This window comes from Hyaena hyaena, unplaced genomic scaffold (genome assembly GCF_003009895.1).
Source record: "Hyaena hyaena isolate Hyena2069 unplaced genomic scaffold, ASM300989v1 scaffold_103, whole genome shotgun sequence".
Taxonomy (NCBI): Eukaryota; Metazoa; Chordata; class Mammalia; order Carnivora; family Hyaenidae; genus Hyaena; species Hyaena hyaena.
The window spans coordinates 579,749-596,743 of record NW_024080735.1 but is presented as its reverse complement, the minus strand read 5'-3'; the positions used below and the strand labels follow the sequence as shown (position 1 = coordinate 596,743).

At 38.5% G+C, this 16,995-nt stretch overlaps 1 protein-coding gene across 4 annotated transcripts in view; it reads left to right on the top strand.

Moving 5' to 3' along the window:
- The window catches only part of CUNH1orf112 (chromosome unknown C1orf112 homolog), a 43,808-nt gene that overhangs the window by 6,176 nt on the left and 20,637 nt on the right, over positions 1-16,995 (top strand). For 3 of the 4 annotated variants that reach the window (XM_039235786.1, XM_039235788.1, XM_039235790.1), the window contains 9 exons: positions 32-136; positions 606-746; positions 2,420-2,585; positions 4,233-4,317; positions 8,598-8,736; positions 11,710-11,790; positions 13,248-13,312; positions 16,182-16,330; positions 16,583-16,712. In XM_039235786.1, the coding sequence (XP_039091717.1) occupies positions 32-136; positions 606-746; positions 2,420-2,585; positions 4,233-4,317; positions 8,598-8,736; positions 11,710-11,790; positions 13,248-13,312; positions 16,182-16,330; positions 16,583-16,712 (1,061 nt within the window). The remainder of the gene's footprint in view (positions 1-31; positions 137-605; positions 747-2,419; positions 2,586-4,232; positions 4,318-8,597; positions 8,737-11,709; positions 11,791-13,247; positions 13,313-16,181; positions 16,331-16,582; positions 16,713-16,995) is intronic. The other variant, XM_039235789.1, reaches the window with a different exon arrangement.

The following is a 16,995-nucleotide window of genomic DNA, read 5'->3' as shown; positions in this document are numbered from 1 at the left end:
CTCCTGTTTATAATGTGCTTTGTTTTCACAGACTGTGAAATTATTTGATGACATGATGTATGAGTTAACCAGTCAAGCCAGAGGACTCTCAAGCCATAATTTAGAAATCCAGACCACTCTAAGGAGTATTTTACAAGTATGTCAAATATATTAGAAATTACACTTAAAGAGTGTAAGAATTTTTATGCTGATATTAATTAGTGATATATCCTTTGTGTAGTGGTCCAATGCTGGAATTAAATTTATAGAATTAAAGATATGAATGCAAAAAATTTTTTTGAATTTTTTAATAGTTTCATGATGAGTAAACATCAAACTTGTATAAGATGACAAATAAGATCGCATGCCCTACCTGTAATTTCAGAGTATATATGGAGGACACCTGTCATATGCTTGGATGTGTGGGTTAGGTTCCAACTTTTTTTTTTTTAACCAAATGGCTAGCCAGTTGTCCCAGTATTCATAGACTGAAGTTCAGCAAAAGGAGAAGCAGAGTGTTCATTGTGTTCACTGGTGTATCCCTAGTACCCAACATATTGTCTGATACCTTTATATGTTTGTGCACAAAAACATACTGTGAATGAAACCTCTTTCCATATTTCCAGACAATGGTGCAGCTCTTAGCAGCTCTTACAGGATGTGTTCAGCATGTTTGTGCCACACAGGAGTCCATCATTCTAGATAATATTCATAGTCTTCCTTCCTCAGTCCTACATGTAATCAAAAGTACATTTGTACATTGTAAGGTGAGTAATGAGTCTAAGTATACTTTAAATGGCCTAGAATCCACAGGCAAAAGGGCTAAGGAAAACAGTGTTTGTAAATAGGATTTTACATGTTAGCCTATATTATTGGAATAAACTCCATAGAACAAAGAACCATGAACAGACACACTTCATTTTATTGCACTTTGCTGATAGTGTGTGTTTTCGCAAATTGAAGGCTTGCGATGACCCTATGTCCAGCAAGTCTGTTGGTACCATTTTTCTAACATTTGCTTGCTTCGTGTCTCTGTGTCACATTCTGGTAATTTTTGCAATATTATTACAAATGTTTTCATTATATATGTTGATGTGTGATTAGTGATTATGACTTGCTGAAAGCTCAGATGATGGTTAGCATTTTTTAGTGATAAATATATATATTTTAAAAATATTTTTATTTATTTCTAGGAGAGAGAGACAGTGTGAGCAGGGGAGGGTCAGAGAGAGAGAGTCACAGACCGAAACAGGCTCCAGGCTGGCAGTCAGCACAGAGCCCAACGCGGGGCTCGTACCCACAAACCGTGAGATCATGACCTAAGCGAAAGTCGGACGCTTAACCCACTAAGCCACCCAGGCGCCCCTAGCGATAAATATTTTTTGATTAAGGTACATACATTGGGGTTTTTTTTTTTTTTTTTTTAGACATAATACTATTGCACACTTAATAGACTAGAATGTAGTGTAAACATAACTTTTATATCCACTGGGAAACCAAAAACTCATTTTATTGCAGTGGTCTGGAATTGAACCTGCAATATTTCTGAAATATGCCTGTATGTAAATATTTGTTTCAAAATAAGTGGTTATAAGGAAGTGAGATTAAAAATTGGCTTTTGTGGTTTTATGTTTGTTGTTTTATTCTATTTCCTTACTATAAAGAAAGAATAGATGCAGATTTGTGTTGAATCACAGGAATCCTGAAATTATACTGTCATGGCATTGGTGGATTAGATGAATTCCTTAATGATTGGGTACGTAATAAAGGACACCAGCCCTTTTTCAGTCCATCACTACATTCCTCAGGCAGCTTTAAAGCACAAAAGCTGGCCTAGGATTTGTGGGTTTCCGACAGTTTTGATACTGGTATCGTTGGGTGAATATTGGTAACATTGGGTGAATAAAAATCACTAGTTTAATGCTTCTATTTGGTGACAGGGTGCTAAAAGTCTGCATCTGACTGAATGTCGTGTATCTCCCTTTTATTAGTAGTTTTTTATTTGCAAGTTCTTGGAAATCAGAAATCCTATTTTAGGGGTACCTGGTGGCTCAGTTGGTTCAGTGTCCAACATCAGCTCAGATCATGATCTCACGGTCCATGAGTTTGAGCCCTGCGTTGGGGTCTGTGCTGACGGCTCAGAGCTTGAAGTCTGCTTCAGATTCTGTGTCTCCCTCTCTCTCTGCCCCTCCTCTGCTTGCACTCTCTCAAAAGTGAATAAATGTTTAGAAAAAAAAAAAAGAAATCCTATGTTATACATGTCTGTATCTCTTGAAGCACGCTATTTATAATGGATGGTCACTAAACATTTGTTTAATGAATAAATGTATGATTCAATAAAAAGCACTAAAATTATGAGCTGTGATAAAATGCGTTAAAGTAAATTTGGCTCTTGAGCTTTTTATGATTTGCTGTTTCTTTTATTTTTATTTGTGATCAGGATAGTGAATCTGTCTATTCTGGGCATTTACACCTAGTTTCAGACCTTCTCCAGGCTCTTTTCAAGGAGGCCTATTCTCTTCAAAAGCAGCTAATGGAACTACTGGATATGGTTTGCATGGACCCTTTATTAGATGAAAATGATGATATTTTGAATATGGTGATAGGTAAGTGAAGAAAACTTCCTACTTAGTATATGATATATATTGACTATACTGTATATCCATTCAGTTATTGAACCTAATTTGTTTCGAATGATTCATGGTGTCTTATTCATAAAAAAAGCTGAATACTACCAGATAAGTGTTTAATCTTCTAACTTTTAGAACTTATAAGATTGGTATGTGATGCCTTAACATAGATTTGTACATTTTGTCAGTGTTTGCCATACATGATTTTTCCACAGCGAGTAACAAAGTTGTACAACGTTATACCTTCTAACGTAGTTTAGATTTTGAGGCAGTAGCTTTTAGAGTTTTTAAAGCATTAACTCCGTAGGAAATGAAGTTTGCATTTCTTCCCAGAACACCTCTAGTTACATAAGTATGTGTATGTTTGTAAATATGTATGTGTGCACATTATTTATTATACGTAAAATAATTCCTGTTTTACGTGTTTCATTTACAAAATTTTTTTAAAATGTTTTATTTATTTCTGAGAGAGAGAGACAGCGTGAGCAGGGGAGGGTCTCTGAGAGAGAGAGGTAGACACAGAATCTGAAACAGGCTCCAGGCTCTGAGCTGTCAGCACAGAGCCTGACGCGGGCTCGAACCGATGAACTGTGAGATCATGACCTGAGCTGAAGTTGGACGCTTAACCGACTGAGCCACCCAGGCGTCCCTACATGTTTCATTTTTAAAGAATTGCTGATTGCTACCTCATAATTCTGTCACTAACTCAGAGTTTGAAAAACAGTAATATAAGGGCAAAGATTGCATGTATAGCTTCAATATAAAGATAAGTTGGTTTTGTGCAGTATATCAGAAGGACCTCTTGGTCTATAACAGACCGCCCCCAAATGTAGTGGATTAAAGCAGCTACTGCTCTATTTATTCACGGTTCTGTGAGTCAACAGTTTAGGCTGAGTTCAGCTGCGACAGCTTTCTTTGCTCCATGTAGCACACCTGGCTCACCTGTGTTTTTGTGGTCAGTGACCTCACACACATCTGACTTTTGGCAGAGGTGGAAGTACTGTGCCATCATCTAGGAGGACAGCCCAGGCTCGGTCGTCAAGAGGGAACAAGCCCCAGTGTGCAAGCATTTTTTGTCTTTGCTGTCCTTATAGTTATTTTCCTATTGAACAAAGCAAGTCACGTGGCTAGGCCCCAGATCAGTGTAGAAAGAAACTGCCCAAGAGTGTTTCCTTCCCAGAAAGGGAAGTCACTGGCCATTTTTACAAATAAAATGCAAGAGTAGAAGCTTTCCTTAAATACTGTGCAGATTTGCTTTCCTTCTTCCCTGTTTGGTGTTCTTTCCTTTGCAGCTTATTTTGTCATTTTGGATTAAAATACCTAGAGAATATTTCAATTATAATAGGGCACAACTTTTATTCCACTGAACATTTTAGTTTTATTGAGATTATTTCATTTTATTTAGGTAGGTATAAAGGTCAAAAATTAATTTTCCATAATTTATAAAAACCATAAATTAGATGTGTGATACTTATTTTTATAAGTATTTTGAAACAGGTTTTTCTAACTGCATTACCTAATTTAAAAATGTCAGAATTGTTCAGTGGATGCATTTAAATATAGGAGAAACTCACCCTATATGACATTTGAATGTCCTAAGAGTTCTGTTATCTTTTTTTGTAGTTATTCATTCATTGTTGGATATCTGCTCTGTTATTTCCAGTATGGACCATGCATTTCATGCTAATACTTGGAAATTTATAATTAAGTAAGTTTTCTTTGCTTTTACTTTTTGTAATATATTTTCCATATCCCAAATCTTAATTATTCATAAATTTTTTTAGATTGCATTTTAAAACATTTTTCTATGAGTATGTATAAATAATGTTTACTGACACAGCTGTCTGATAATTCACATATTGTACATGTAGCTCCCAAACCAAATTGGACTTCTCTGTTCTGCTGCTTCTAAAATTAGAAAAATATTTAGACTTTGTTACTAGTACTTATGAAATAATGGGCCATGGGCCTTAACCACTTGACTACTGCTACTGTTATTTAACCCATCAAGTGTTTTATTTCCAGGCTTAGATAAATAGTTTTTTTTTTTTTAATTTTTTTTTTTTAATTTATTTCTAGGACAGAGAGAGAGAGACAGCGTGAGCAGGGGAGGGTCAGAGAGAGAGGGAGACACAGACTCTGAAATAGGCTCCAGGCTCTGAGCTGGCANCATCCTCATTGCTTGGATAATATTCCGGCAGGCTCCTGCCCATCAGTGCAATGCTTTGAAATGGGCAAATGATCCTCCTTCACATCAGATCTGGGCACATTTCAAAGGCTACTCCTGTGTGAGTCCCTTAGGAGCTATTTCTTGTTTTGCCACAGACCCTTGGGTCCCTTAGGTGTGAGCATGGTTGTTTTTCAAAGTTAGAGTATTTGGGTGCTCATATCTCAGTTGCAGGTCTTAACATTTGTGGGGGCTTTGGGGGATTAACATTGCTTTGGGGGATGAGCTTTTCATTCCTCAGACAGAAACTTTGGGTTTTGAGTTCCCTCCCGTTTGTGGGTCGCCATGTGGGTTAGGTAGGTGAAGAGGTCAACCAGGGAGGAGTTGTGGCAGAATTGCATCTCGGCCTTCTTTTTTTTAATATTTTTTTTATTTCTAGGAGAGACAGAGACAGCGTGAGCAGGGGAGGGTCAGAGAGAGAGGGAGTCACAGACTGAAATAGGCTCCAGGCTCTGAGCTGGCAGTCAGCACAGAGCCCGATGCGGGGCTCGAACCCACGAACCGCGAGATCATGACCTAAGCGAAAGTTGGACGCTTAACCGACTAAGCCACCCAGGCGCCCCAACATAAACAATTTTTAAAAGTAATTTTAGTTAGAGTGTTATGAAGGGTTACCAGGGAGAGTACCCATCAGATTCTCGGGGGATGGAGGCGGAGGGGGGTGGCGGAGGAGATAGAATTGAGATGTAAAAGTGGCTAAGAATCTCTACTTTATACACATGCATAAAACATGAAACGTCATTGTAGAATTTTTAGGTCTTGGATGCTTCTCTTGTACCACCAGGAGGTTACTGATTTGCCAACAATTAAAGGTACAGTGGTTAAAGTGTCAACCCAGAGCCATACTGCCTGTGTTTGAATCCATTCTGAAATCATTTCTTCTTCCTGAACACTTGGGCACCATAGTTAACTTCTCTGAGCCTTACTTTGCTCATATGAAAATGGGAGTAATAACAATAGCACCTTCTTGGTGGGTTTACAGTGAGAATTAATTTGAGTTTATTGATATGAAATGCTTACAACTCTGCATGACACATAGTGAGTGCCCAGTGAATTACCACATCACCATCATTATCATCAAATATCTTCTACTCTTGTACCCTTCCAGTTCATTTGCTAGCCAGTGTTTGGTGTGATCTTTTGAAAATGTAAATTTGATCATGTCACTCTACTGCTTTAAATCCATCCCATTTTACTAAGAGATACAACTTAATCCTCTCTGGCCTCTGCCTTCTTCACCAGCTCATTTCTGCTGCTCTCTCTCTGCTCTTAGTCCCTCATAACAAACTCTCCCATCCCAAGGCCTCCTCATACCCTTCCTTCTGCCTGGGATGCTCCTCTCCCATACTGCACACCTAGCTGACTCCTGCTTATCTTTTATTTAGTTTATTGTCAAGTTGGTTTCCATATAACACCCAGTGCTCATCCCCACAAGTGCCCTCCTCCATGCCCATCACCCCCCTTAACCCCCCCCGCCATCTGCCCTCAGTTTGTTCTCGGCATTCAGGAGTCTCTCATGGTTTGCCTCCCTCCCTCTCCTCAACTATTTTTCCCCTTCTCCCCCATGGCCCTCCGTTAAGTTCCTCCTAATCCGCCTATACATGCAAACATATGGTATCTGTCCTCTGCCTGACTTATTTCGCTCAGCATAACACCCTCAAGTTCCATCCATGTTGCTACACATGGCCAGATTTCATTGTTTCTCATTGCCATGTAGTATTCCATGGTATAGATAAACCACATCTTCTTGGTCCATTCCTCCGTTGATGGACACTTAGGCTCTTTCCATGTTTTGGCTATTGTTGAGAGTGCTGCTATGAACACTGGGGTACATGTGCCCCTGTGTATCAGCACTCCTGTGTCCCTCGGGTAAATTCCTAGCAGTGCTATTGCTGGGTCATAGGGGAGTTCTATTGTTAGTTTCCTGAGGAACCTCCACACTGTTTTCCAGAGGGGCTACACCAGTTTACATTCCCACCAACAGTGTAGGAGGGTGCCCGTTTCTCCACATCCTCGCCAGCATCTAGAGTCCTCTGATTTGCTCATTTTAGCCACCCTGAGTGGTGTGAGGTGGTATCTCAGGGTGGTTTTGATTTGTGTCTCCCTGATGAGGAGGGATGCTGAGCATCGTTTCATGTGTCTGTTGGCCATCTGGATGTCCTCTTTGGAGAAGTGTCTGTTCATATCTTCTGCCCATTTCTTCACTGGATTGTTTGTTTTTTGGGTGTGGAGTTTGGTGAGTTCCTTATAGATATTGGATACTAGCCCTTTATCTGATATGTCATTTGCCACTATCTTTTCCCATTCCATCGGTTGCCTATTAGTTTTATGGATTATTTCCTTTTCCGTGCAGAAGCTTTTAATCTTGATGAGGTCCCAGTAGTTCATTTTTGCTCTTGATTCCCTTGCCTTTGGGGATGTGTCAAGTAAGAAATTGCTGCGGTTGAGGTCAAGGAGGTTGTTTCCTGCTTTCTCCTCTAGGGTTTTGATGGTTTCCTGTCTCACATTCAGGTCCTTTATCCATTTTGAGTTTATTTTTGTGTATGGTGTGAGAAATTGATCTAGTTTCATTCTTCTGCATGTTGCTGTCCAGTTCTCCCAGCACCATCTGTTAAAGAGGCTGTCTTTTTTCCATTGGATACTCTTTCCTGCTTTGTCAAAGATTAGTTGGCTGTATATTTTTGGGTCCAATTCTTGAGTTCTCCATTCTGTTCCATTCGTCTGTGTCTATGTTTTTGTGCCAATACCATACTGTATTGATGATGACAGCTTTGTAGTAGAGGCTGAAGTCTGGGATGGTGATGCCTCTCATTTTGGTTTTCTTCTTCAATATTACTTTGGCTACTCAGGGTCTTTTGTGGTTCCATACAAATTTTAGGATAGTTTGTTCTAGTTTTGAGAAGAATGCTGGTGCAATTTTGATGGGGATTGCATTGAAGGTGTAGATTGCTTTGGGTAGTAATGACATTTTAACAATATTTATTTTTCTGATTTATTTATTTATATTTATTTATATATTTATTCATGAGCATGGAATGTTTTTCCATTTCTTTGTGTCTTCTTCCATTTCCTTCATAAGTTTTCTATAGTTTTCATCATACAGATCTCTTATATCTTCGGTTAGGTTTATTCCTAGGTATTTTATGGTTTTTTGTGCAATTGTGAATGGGATCAATTTCTTGATTTCTCTTTCTGTTGCCTCATTGTTGGTATATAAAAATGCAACTGATTTCTCTACGTTGATTTTGTATCCTACAACTTTGCTGAATTAATGGATCAGTTCTAGTAGGCTTCTGGTTGATTCCTGCTTATCTTTCAGTTCTTGGCGTAAGTGTTACATCCTCATGATAGCTTTGATATTCTCCTCCTAAGAATAAGTTATTTCAGGTCTCTGTTGTAGCACCCTGACTTCTCTATCTAAGCATTTATCACCACTGTAATTACTCTTGAAATTATGTAATGTCCTGTCTTTTGTTAGACCAGAAGTTCCATGTGCCTCCGTTTACTTCTCCACTCCCAGAACCTCGCAGAATACCTGGAACATTAGTTAGAGTTCAATTAACATTTTATAAGGAGCCATAAAAAATTATCTACTTACTAAGCTAACACAACAGCTTCAGAGGTAGTGTCAGCACATCTTAATTATGCCATGTCTAACATATATGATCCATTGTGATTTTTACATGTTACTTCAAGTCCTATTTCTATTGTCCTATGTTACTTGATGTATAACTTGTGATTGTTTCTTTTTACTCATTTAGGCAGAGCCTTAAACACCAGTCGGTTATAAAGAATCAGCTGAAACACAAAGTTGTAATTACCAGCTTGTGTGATGACATCCTTTTCTCCTTCCATTCGTGTTTACAGTTAGCTGAGCAGATGACGCAGTCAGATGCACAGGTAAAATGCAGTCTAACAGCACATTGAGCAGTAGCTCTTTTCCTTTGGCAGTTACTAAATCTCATTTGAATCTATGGATCAGTTTACCTTAAGGATTTTCATTTATTTTGTTTTTGTTTTTTTCAATCTAGGATTATTTACAGCCCATGATTACTTTTTGCCTCAAACGTTGCATTAGACTCCTGCCTGCTCTTTTCCCTCTAGAGACTAATCGTTCCCTTTATACATAATGACGGGTTGGTTGAGGCACTCCCCTCAGAATCCTTTCTTTTCTTCCCTAGGACAAAAACCTAACTCCTTGGTCCTATATTTATTTAAGGTTATCTTGATACAGTCACAGTCAGCCTTTTCTTCACCAATCCATTGCAACCTACAGTGATGTGATATATAACTTTCCTGTGCGTATGTGTGTTTTAGTGTTCTCAAATTGATGTGTGCTTACATTTATTTTGATTTCAGAAAGTTACAGCGTTGAATGGGCATCCCATTCATGAAACATACTGTACTCTAAAAATTTGTAATAAGCTTATTGGGAATCATAGTTCATTTTCCTAAAACGATTTTATACATAGTGCCTGTTGTTCTCAGACTAGCCCTTTAAATTTTATTTAACTCACAATGACCCTAAATTATAGGATTGATAGTAGTCAGGACCTAGGAGTTATATGTAATAATTTCAGTGGGAAAATGAGTTAAATATTTCTTCCCTAAAGTGACCGTAACCTCCTTTCCTGTTGTAGCCTTGCTAACTGATACAGGCATTTCCTTTGTACTTATGTTTTTTCCTGCACAACCTTCAGGCAGGTGGGCGTGTGAGGATTCATCCCTTTCCTTTGCACTGGTTGCAGTTCCTGGGGCAGAAATGATCTGGGTAGACAGACCCTAGGGGAGGGATGGATGTATGAAAAGGAGTTCTGAGGTTGGGAAGAAAGAACTGAGGAGTGGCTTTAGGAGGGGGCTGACCTTTTCCTTCTTGCTTCTCTTTCTCTTAACCATTCTCCCCTTACATCTGCTTTCCCCTTTTCTTTTCTGTCCTTCCTTCTGTCCTTCTAGTGCCCTTGCCAGTTTCCCTCACCTTTCTATGAGGAGGAGACATTTGGTTGGGTGTCCTGTGTCAGTGGCAGGAAGGTTGTTCTCTTCTCCACCTTTAATCCTCAGCTCCTACCTCCTCTTTTCCCAGTCTCCTACTTGATTAACTTGACCCCACAGATTCTACAGCTAGTGCTGGGAAAGTAAGATGAGACAGAGATTCCAGGACAGGGGAGAGACCGGGAAAGCCTGAGCAGCAGTATAGTGAAAGAGAAAAGTCCTGAGTTTTTTTTGGTGTTGAGTTGTAGGAGTTCTTTATGTATTTTAGATATTAACCACTTATTGGTAATATCACTTGCAACTATCTTCTCCCATTCAGTAGGTTGCTTTTCATTTTGTTGATAATAAACATGTACTTCTATATCTATATCCCAACGTTTACCTTTATTGTGTGCTGCATGTAGTATTTTTGTTTTATTTAAAGAAAGGATGCTCAGTATTTTGAAACACTGAAAATGACCTTCCTTGCTTATATTTTCACCCCTTCTTTGTGACATTGGGATGCAAACTTTTTGATTTAAACTATTCAGTAAATCAAGATGAGATAAGCAGTTGTGCACTTCTGAAAATGTCTAAATAAAAGCTCTAGATTTAATTAGTATGCTTAGTAATGAAGGAAAACTAGATCCTTCAACCAAACCTGCACAATTTCCCCTTGAATGAGAAAGAAAAACTGAAAGTAGGCAAATGTAATAAGTAGTGTGTTACTGGCCATTCATTTCATAAGCATTTCCAGAGTGCTTATTCTGTGTAAGTTAGACTTTCTGCCTTCAAGAATTTATAGTCTAAGTTGGGAGAAATATAAATAGTTAATTATAGAATAGTGTTATCTTTGGAGAACTGTGTGTTGGCTCGTGGGACTAAAGGTAGGAACCCGATCATGAAGTCAGGGAAGATTTCTTGCTATATGACATCAAAGGTTAACATTTCTTTTTGTTTTTTAATGTTTATTTTGAGAGAGAGAGAGAGAGAGCAAGTTGGGATGAGGGGCAGAGAGAAAGGGGGAGATAGAATCCCAAGCTGGCTCCACACTCAGTGTTGGGGGGGGAGGGGGAGAGAGATGGAGATGGAGAATCTTAAGCAGGCTCCATACTCATCGTGGAGCCTGGCAACGGGGCTCCATCCAACGACCCTGGGATCATGACCTGAACCGAAACTGAGAGTTGGGCACTCAACTGACTGAGCTGCACAGACACCCCTATGCAAGCTAGTATTTTTATAGGATCTATTTCTAGAAGTGGAACTGCTACTGTGTCAAGGAAATTCAACACTTTAGCTTTTAATAATAATAATGCAAAGACTATTTTATGCTCCCATGAATGGTAAAACAAAGTGCGTATTATCCCACTTCTTCAGCAACTTTGGGATATTATCAGTCTTTTTCATATTTGCTAGTAGCCCTCCCCCTTTGCCTTTAAAAGATATGTAATTAGTTGTAAATTGAATTTTTTCAGTATTAGTTTATTGGCAACTTGTATTTTCTTTGAACTGACAAGAGAAGTCTTCTACCTGTTTTCTTATATCATTCTTTTATTGTTTTGAGACTTTTTTTCTTTTGATCATCTGTTGCGCTCCATATCGCAAAGAATAATAAGTTATTTAAATTTTTTTAACTTTAAGATCAACCAGGAATGATCTATTATAAATTAAAATTTTTTGCTATCATAAATTAAAATTTATTTTCAATAGAGTTTAATTTTTTGAAGTATCTCTATCATTTAATGTTTATGTTGTTCCTAACAATTCAGAGAAAAATTATATTTACTTGGAAAACGTTTATGCTCTCTTTATTAAGAAATCTTCTTAGAAAAGATAGTCTCATTTACTAGTTTAGCTAATTTCTTATTTTCTTATTTATTCTTCTTTTTTCCTTTTTTGGAACAGGATAATGCTGACTATAGATTATTTCAAAAAACACTCAAATTGTGTCGTTTCTTTGCCAACTCCCTTTTGCACTATACTAAGGTAAGGCTTATTTTTTTTAATGTGTAAATGTGAAATCTACAATAAATTACAAATTGTCCTGTTTTTATCATTCCTACCCAAAAAAACCAATCTGTTGAAGTTATTTTGTGAAGAATATGTTTTATAGGTTTTTAAAAAATGTTGTTATTAAATGTTGAGCACCTGTTATATTAAGTTGCTACCATTATCATGTTATTATTTTTATTCAGTTATCTAGAAAAGTTATTTCTTTAAGCATAAATGCTAATAAAATTATTTCTATAAGCACAAGTCAATTTTCAGAAGATAATTCAATTTGGCTTTAAATATTGTTTATAAATAACTTCATTTCTAAATTTTTAAATTATTAAATTTGAAATGTTTAAAGCTGTAAAGCTGTATAATAATTTTAAGATGACTTGCATATTTGGGAGTCCTCAGGATAGCAGTGATAGTTGAAGATATTTGGATGGAGTAGGTAAGTTATCAAGGCAGATTATTTGGAGAGAGGAATAAAGAATGCTTATAGCACCCGGTCCAGGAATCTTCACTAATAATAAATATTGGTGATTAAAAAAAAAAAAAAACCTGTTATCTATGTTGAATTTGTCTTTAACTTTGTCTTCCTCTCTTTGGAGGAAAAGATGAGGGTCTCCAGTGACTTGATTATAGTTGGGGCTCCTCGGCAGGCACCCGGACCACCAGCGTGTCGCCCTCCTGTTGGGTGCGCTGCGCTGCCCGAGCTGGTCCTCTGGGCATGTGCCACTTCCTGGTTGGCTGCTCGAGCGCTGGGTTCCCTACAGCTGGCAGGCTGTGCACTAAAGTGGCAGGAGCCCGTGGTGGGACAGCCCTGGTACCAATGGCACTTGATGGGTTGTTACCATCTGGTAATTTGCTTGGTGTGTAGGAGGCAAAATTACACCTAATCATGCCATTTTTAATCATTTCTTTTCTGTTGAGAATTTTTAATTTTTAAAAATTAATCATCAGCCTTTTTCTTTATCCTATGATATACCAGGAAGTATTTATTTTACTTCCTGAGAGGTAGCCTAGCCATAGTGGGGCCGTCACAACTGGACTTGAATCCTAGCCATGCCGGTTTTTAGCTGTGTGACTTGATCAAGTTACTTGATACTTTAGCTTTAGCTTTCTGTTCTGTGAAATGGGGATAATGATATATCATAAGATTTTTGAGAAGACTGAATTAAAGTGATATACACAAAGTCACTTGCTACATGTCTTCTGAGCACTTAGTAGGTTCTCAGTAAGTGATCGCTGCTAATTGTGGTTGTAGTGAATGTTTTAATGGTAAATCAGGTGCTTATTAGCCTCATCCTCCTTGTCCTTATGCAAGACTGTTTTTTTTTCTTTAATGCAGCACATCCAGGATTTTATTTTACTTTGCATGTCTTTGTGAGGGGATATGTATTAGAAAAGCACAGTGCATACAGAGAATGAATAGCATTGTTTTATTTTAGGAATTTCTTCCTTTACTCTCTGATTCTTGCTGTACATTGCACCAGCTTTACCTTCAGATACACAGGTAAGAGTGCTATGTGATCATAAAAATGTAACTGTCATTTGAACCATGCAGAGGTCAAGCATATGCCATTTAAAAGAAAACATTCAGTAAATTTTTAACTGCTTGCTTAAAATAATTAGATGTGGAAACTTTTAAAGAATATATTCCGTGTGAGTTTTACTTACTCTTAACCAGTACCTTATCCATACCCAAGTGATGGATAATTGGTATGGTGATAAATACTAAAGGCAAAAAAACAAAAACAAAACCCCAAAATCTGTTTATACATGGATATATTGTTTTTTATCTTTGTAAATTTTTATTTTAACTTCTGTGAGATTTAAGAGGAGTTAACTCCATCTGAGGGAAAACACTGAATTATAGAAAAGTATCTTAATTTAGATAGGGGCTCAGTGATGTGTGAAAGTGACAGAACCTCTGAGGAGCCCTCAGTTTGACACTACAATACTCTGTCATCTCGTTTGTCCCACCGTCCTCTCTAGTCTCCTGTACAGCTTTTTCATACGTCTCCCTTGAATTCCCCACATCTCAGACACTTCCTCCCCACTCCCCGTTGCCAGGTACCATCCTCACTGCGTATGTCACTGAGAAGGCATGGCTTCTTGCGCATGGCCCGTGTGGCTGCTGTCCCCGTGCGTGAGTGTCCAGCCTGCCTGAAGCTGGCCTCTGCATGCTGGTCCCCTGCACTCAAGTGCTCAGGGACCTCTCTCTAGCAGCTGTTGCCTTCCTCCTTGCATCACCAGTCTTCCCTCCTACTAGGTCTTTCTCATCCGGATACTAGCACACTGTTACTTTCCCCGTGGCCGTCATCGTTAGAATACAGAACACCACCTCTCAGCTCCACAGCCCCCTCCAAATACCTTCCCATTTCTCTGCCTTGTTTACAGCAAAAGTCTCAGGAGTTGTCTGTCTATACCACTGTCTCTACTTTTTTTCTTGAGGATGTTCTAGTCAGGCTGTCCGTGCCACCACTTTACCAGAACAGCTCTTGTCAAGCTCTTCAGTGATGTCCATGTTGCTACATATGGTGGTCAGCTTTAAGCCTCCTCTTATGTAACCTGTCTGCAGTACTCGACCCTTCCTTTTGCACCGACTTCCATTGGGTTCTAGGCTACCTCTCCCTCTTGTTCTCTTCTAACCTCACTGGCTGCTCCTTCTCAGCAGGTCCTCTTCTCCCCAGCTTCAGCCGGTGTACCTGAGTGGCTAGTCCTCAGGCCTCTTCTCTCCCTGTGGTCATTTCATCTCAAGATACTAAATTTGTCATCCCCTTTACTGTCTAACTGCCATTCAGGGCATCTACACTTAAATTCACCCAAACTGATTCCTACCCATTCCATCTCCACCCCCCACAAGATCAGCTTCCCTTGTAGCTTCCTCATTTCAGTTTAAATGGCAACTTTGTTCTTCAAACTGATGAGGCCAAAAAACCTTGTCATCTCTGACACTTTTCCTTGTTTTCATATCCACATCTTGCTCAATAGCAAATTGTCAGTATCACCTTCATTATAACTAGATATATTCAGTATGTGTTCAGTATGTATGTATACAGAACCCAGCCATTTCTCACCACCAGAACTGCTCACATCTGATGCCACCCATTATTGTTTCTTCCCTGGGTTTCCACAGAGAGCATCCCACCCACTGTCTGCCTCCTCCCTTGCCTCTCTCTAGTCTGTCGTCCACACCGTAGTCAAAGTGAGTGATAAGACATAAAGGAGATCATGACACTTCTCTGTATAAACCTTCCAGTGATTAACATTTGTTATATTATGGATTTACTTGCTTGCTTGTTTGCTAACTGCCCTCTTTCATTAGCATAGGAACTTTGTAAAGGCAGTGATCTTATACATTCAGTTTACCATTGTATTACCTGCTCCCGGAACAGTGCATGGCATGTATACACAGGCATGTAATAAACAGTTTTCACATAAATCGATTTAATAATACACCATTTGATTGAAAAGCAAGTACTTGCTTTGATGCTTAGTAGCTGTAGTTCAAGTCTGTGGAGTTTCACTATCTGTCTTTTATTTATATATGTCTTTTACGTTACTTATAATTTAATCCTCACAGCCACTCTGCATCAGCACCACAAATGAAGAAACTGAGGTTCAGGGAGGTCAAATGAATGAACCAAACAGGCAACTAATAATTAACAGATTGTTGCTTTTTCCATCACACTACAGAGGCCTCAAATGTTTATCTTAAGTGCATCCCTTCAAATGCTATTATCCCCTACTAGACAGGGTTTTTTCAAGTACCCTCAAATTTGCCATAATTAAAATAACATGACAAAAAGTACTGAGTATACATCTTTTTTCACATAGGTTTGACTGAAGTTTCATGTCAACTCTACTTACTGAGATGTCTTCCATGAAAAAGTTTGCATATTCTCAGGACTAGTATACTGTTTAATTCTTACAAAACCCTCGTTTCTAGCATTATTTCCTAGTAAATTCAGTGTTCTGCATGATTTTAAAAGAACTTTTAATAGAAGTGTATAAGCCAGTATTTATCAGAAGTATCTTTCTATATATAGTGTTTTTACTGGTTATTTGATAATTCATATTTTCATGGTCTTTTTTTTTTCAAGGACACTGATGTCAAAATGGTATTAAAATGCATCCAAACAATACCAAAGATTTCTCTAAGATTGTAAAACTTTTAATTTTGTGGAATTACAGTCATTTAGTTTGGAGGTCCTCATAGAATTGTGGTATCCATTTAGTATATTGAATTTTTTTAAATAAAATACATCTACTTATTTTTTATATATTTTCACTGCTAGAAGATCAATTTGCAGTACTTATGTCTACCTAAAATTAGAAGAGACCTATTAATGGATGAATTGTTTTCCCTGCCTTTCCAGCAAGTTTCCTCCAAGCCTGTATGCTGCCAAGATTTCTAAAGCCCAGCAGGAGGAAGTAGTGGGGACTTTCCTGGTTACACTGGATCCACTCATCAGCCAGCTTCTCACCTTCCAGCCTTTTGTGCAGGCGGTTTTGGACAGTCAATTAGGTAAGCTTCAAAACAGATTTAATTTTAAACCCTTTAATAACTATGATGTTAGAGATAGGGTTATTTCTCTTACATAATCAATCATCCCTTTTAAAAATTTTGTTTAAAATTCCTTGTTTTTTTAAATGAAAAATACTTTCCAACAGTTCTGCCTCTAACTTCTTTATGCATCGCAATCAGATTCTGTTGAAATTTTGTAGGGTGTATTTTTACCAATTTGTTGTAACTTAATGTGTTTTTATTATGTGTGAGAGCTGCCATGCGAACTGCAGTTCCCACAGTGCCTCCTGCTGGTTGTTGTCATGGACAAGCTGCCCTCTCAGCCCGAGGATGTGCAGGCCCTGTGGTGCACGGAACGCCAGCTCCTGGGAGCGAAGCCCAGGTAGCTGACATGGTGGTGGTTACATTCAGTCACTGCAGATGGTTCCGAATGTTCTGTCGTTTGGAATGATTTTGAAATTAAGATCTTCTAGTTAATAATTCTTGTGTAGACTTCATATATATTGCTACTTATAAATATAGATTCAAAATATATAAATCTGGGATGCCTGGGTGGCTCATTCAGTTGAGCGTCCGACTTTGGCTCAGGTCATGACCTCACAGTTCGTGGGTTCAAGCCCCATGTCGGGCTCTGTGCTGACAGCTAGCTCAGAGCCTGGAGCCTG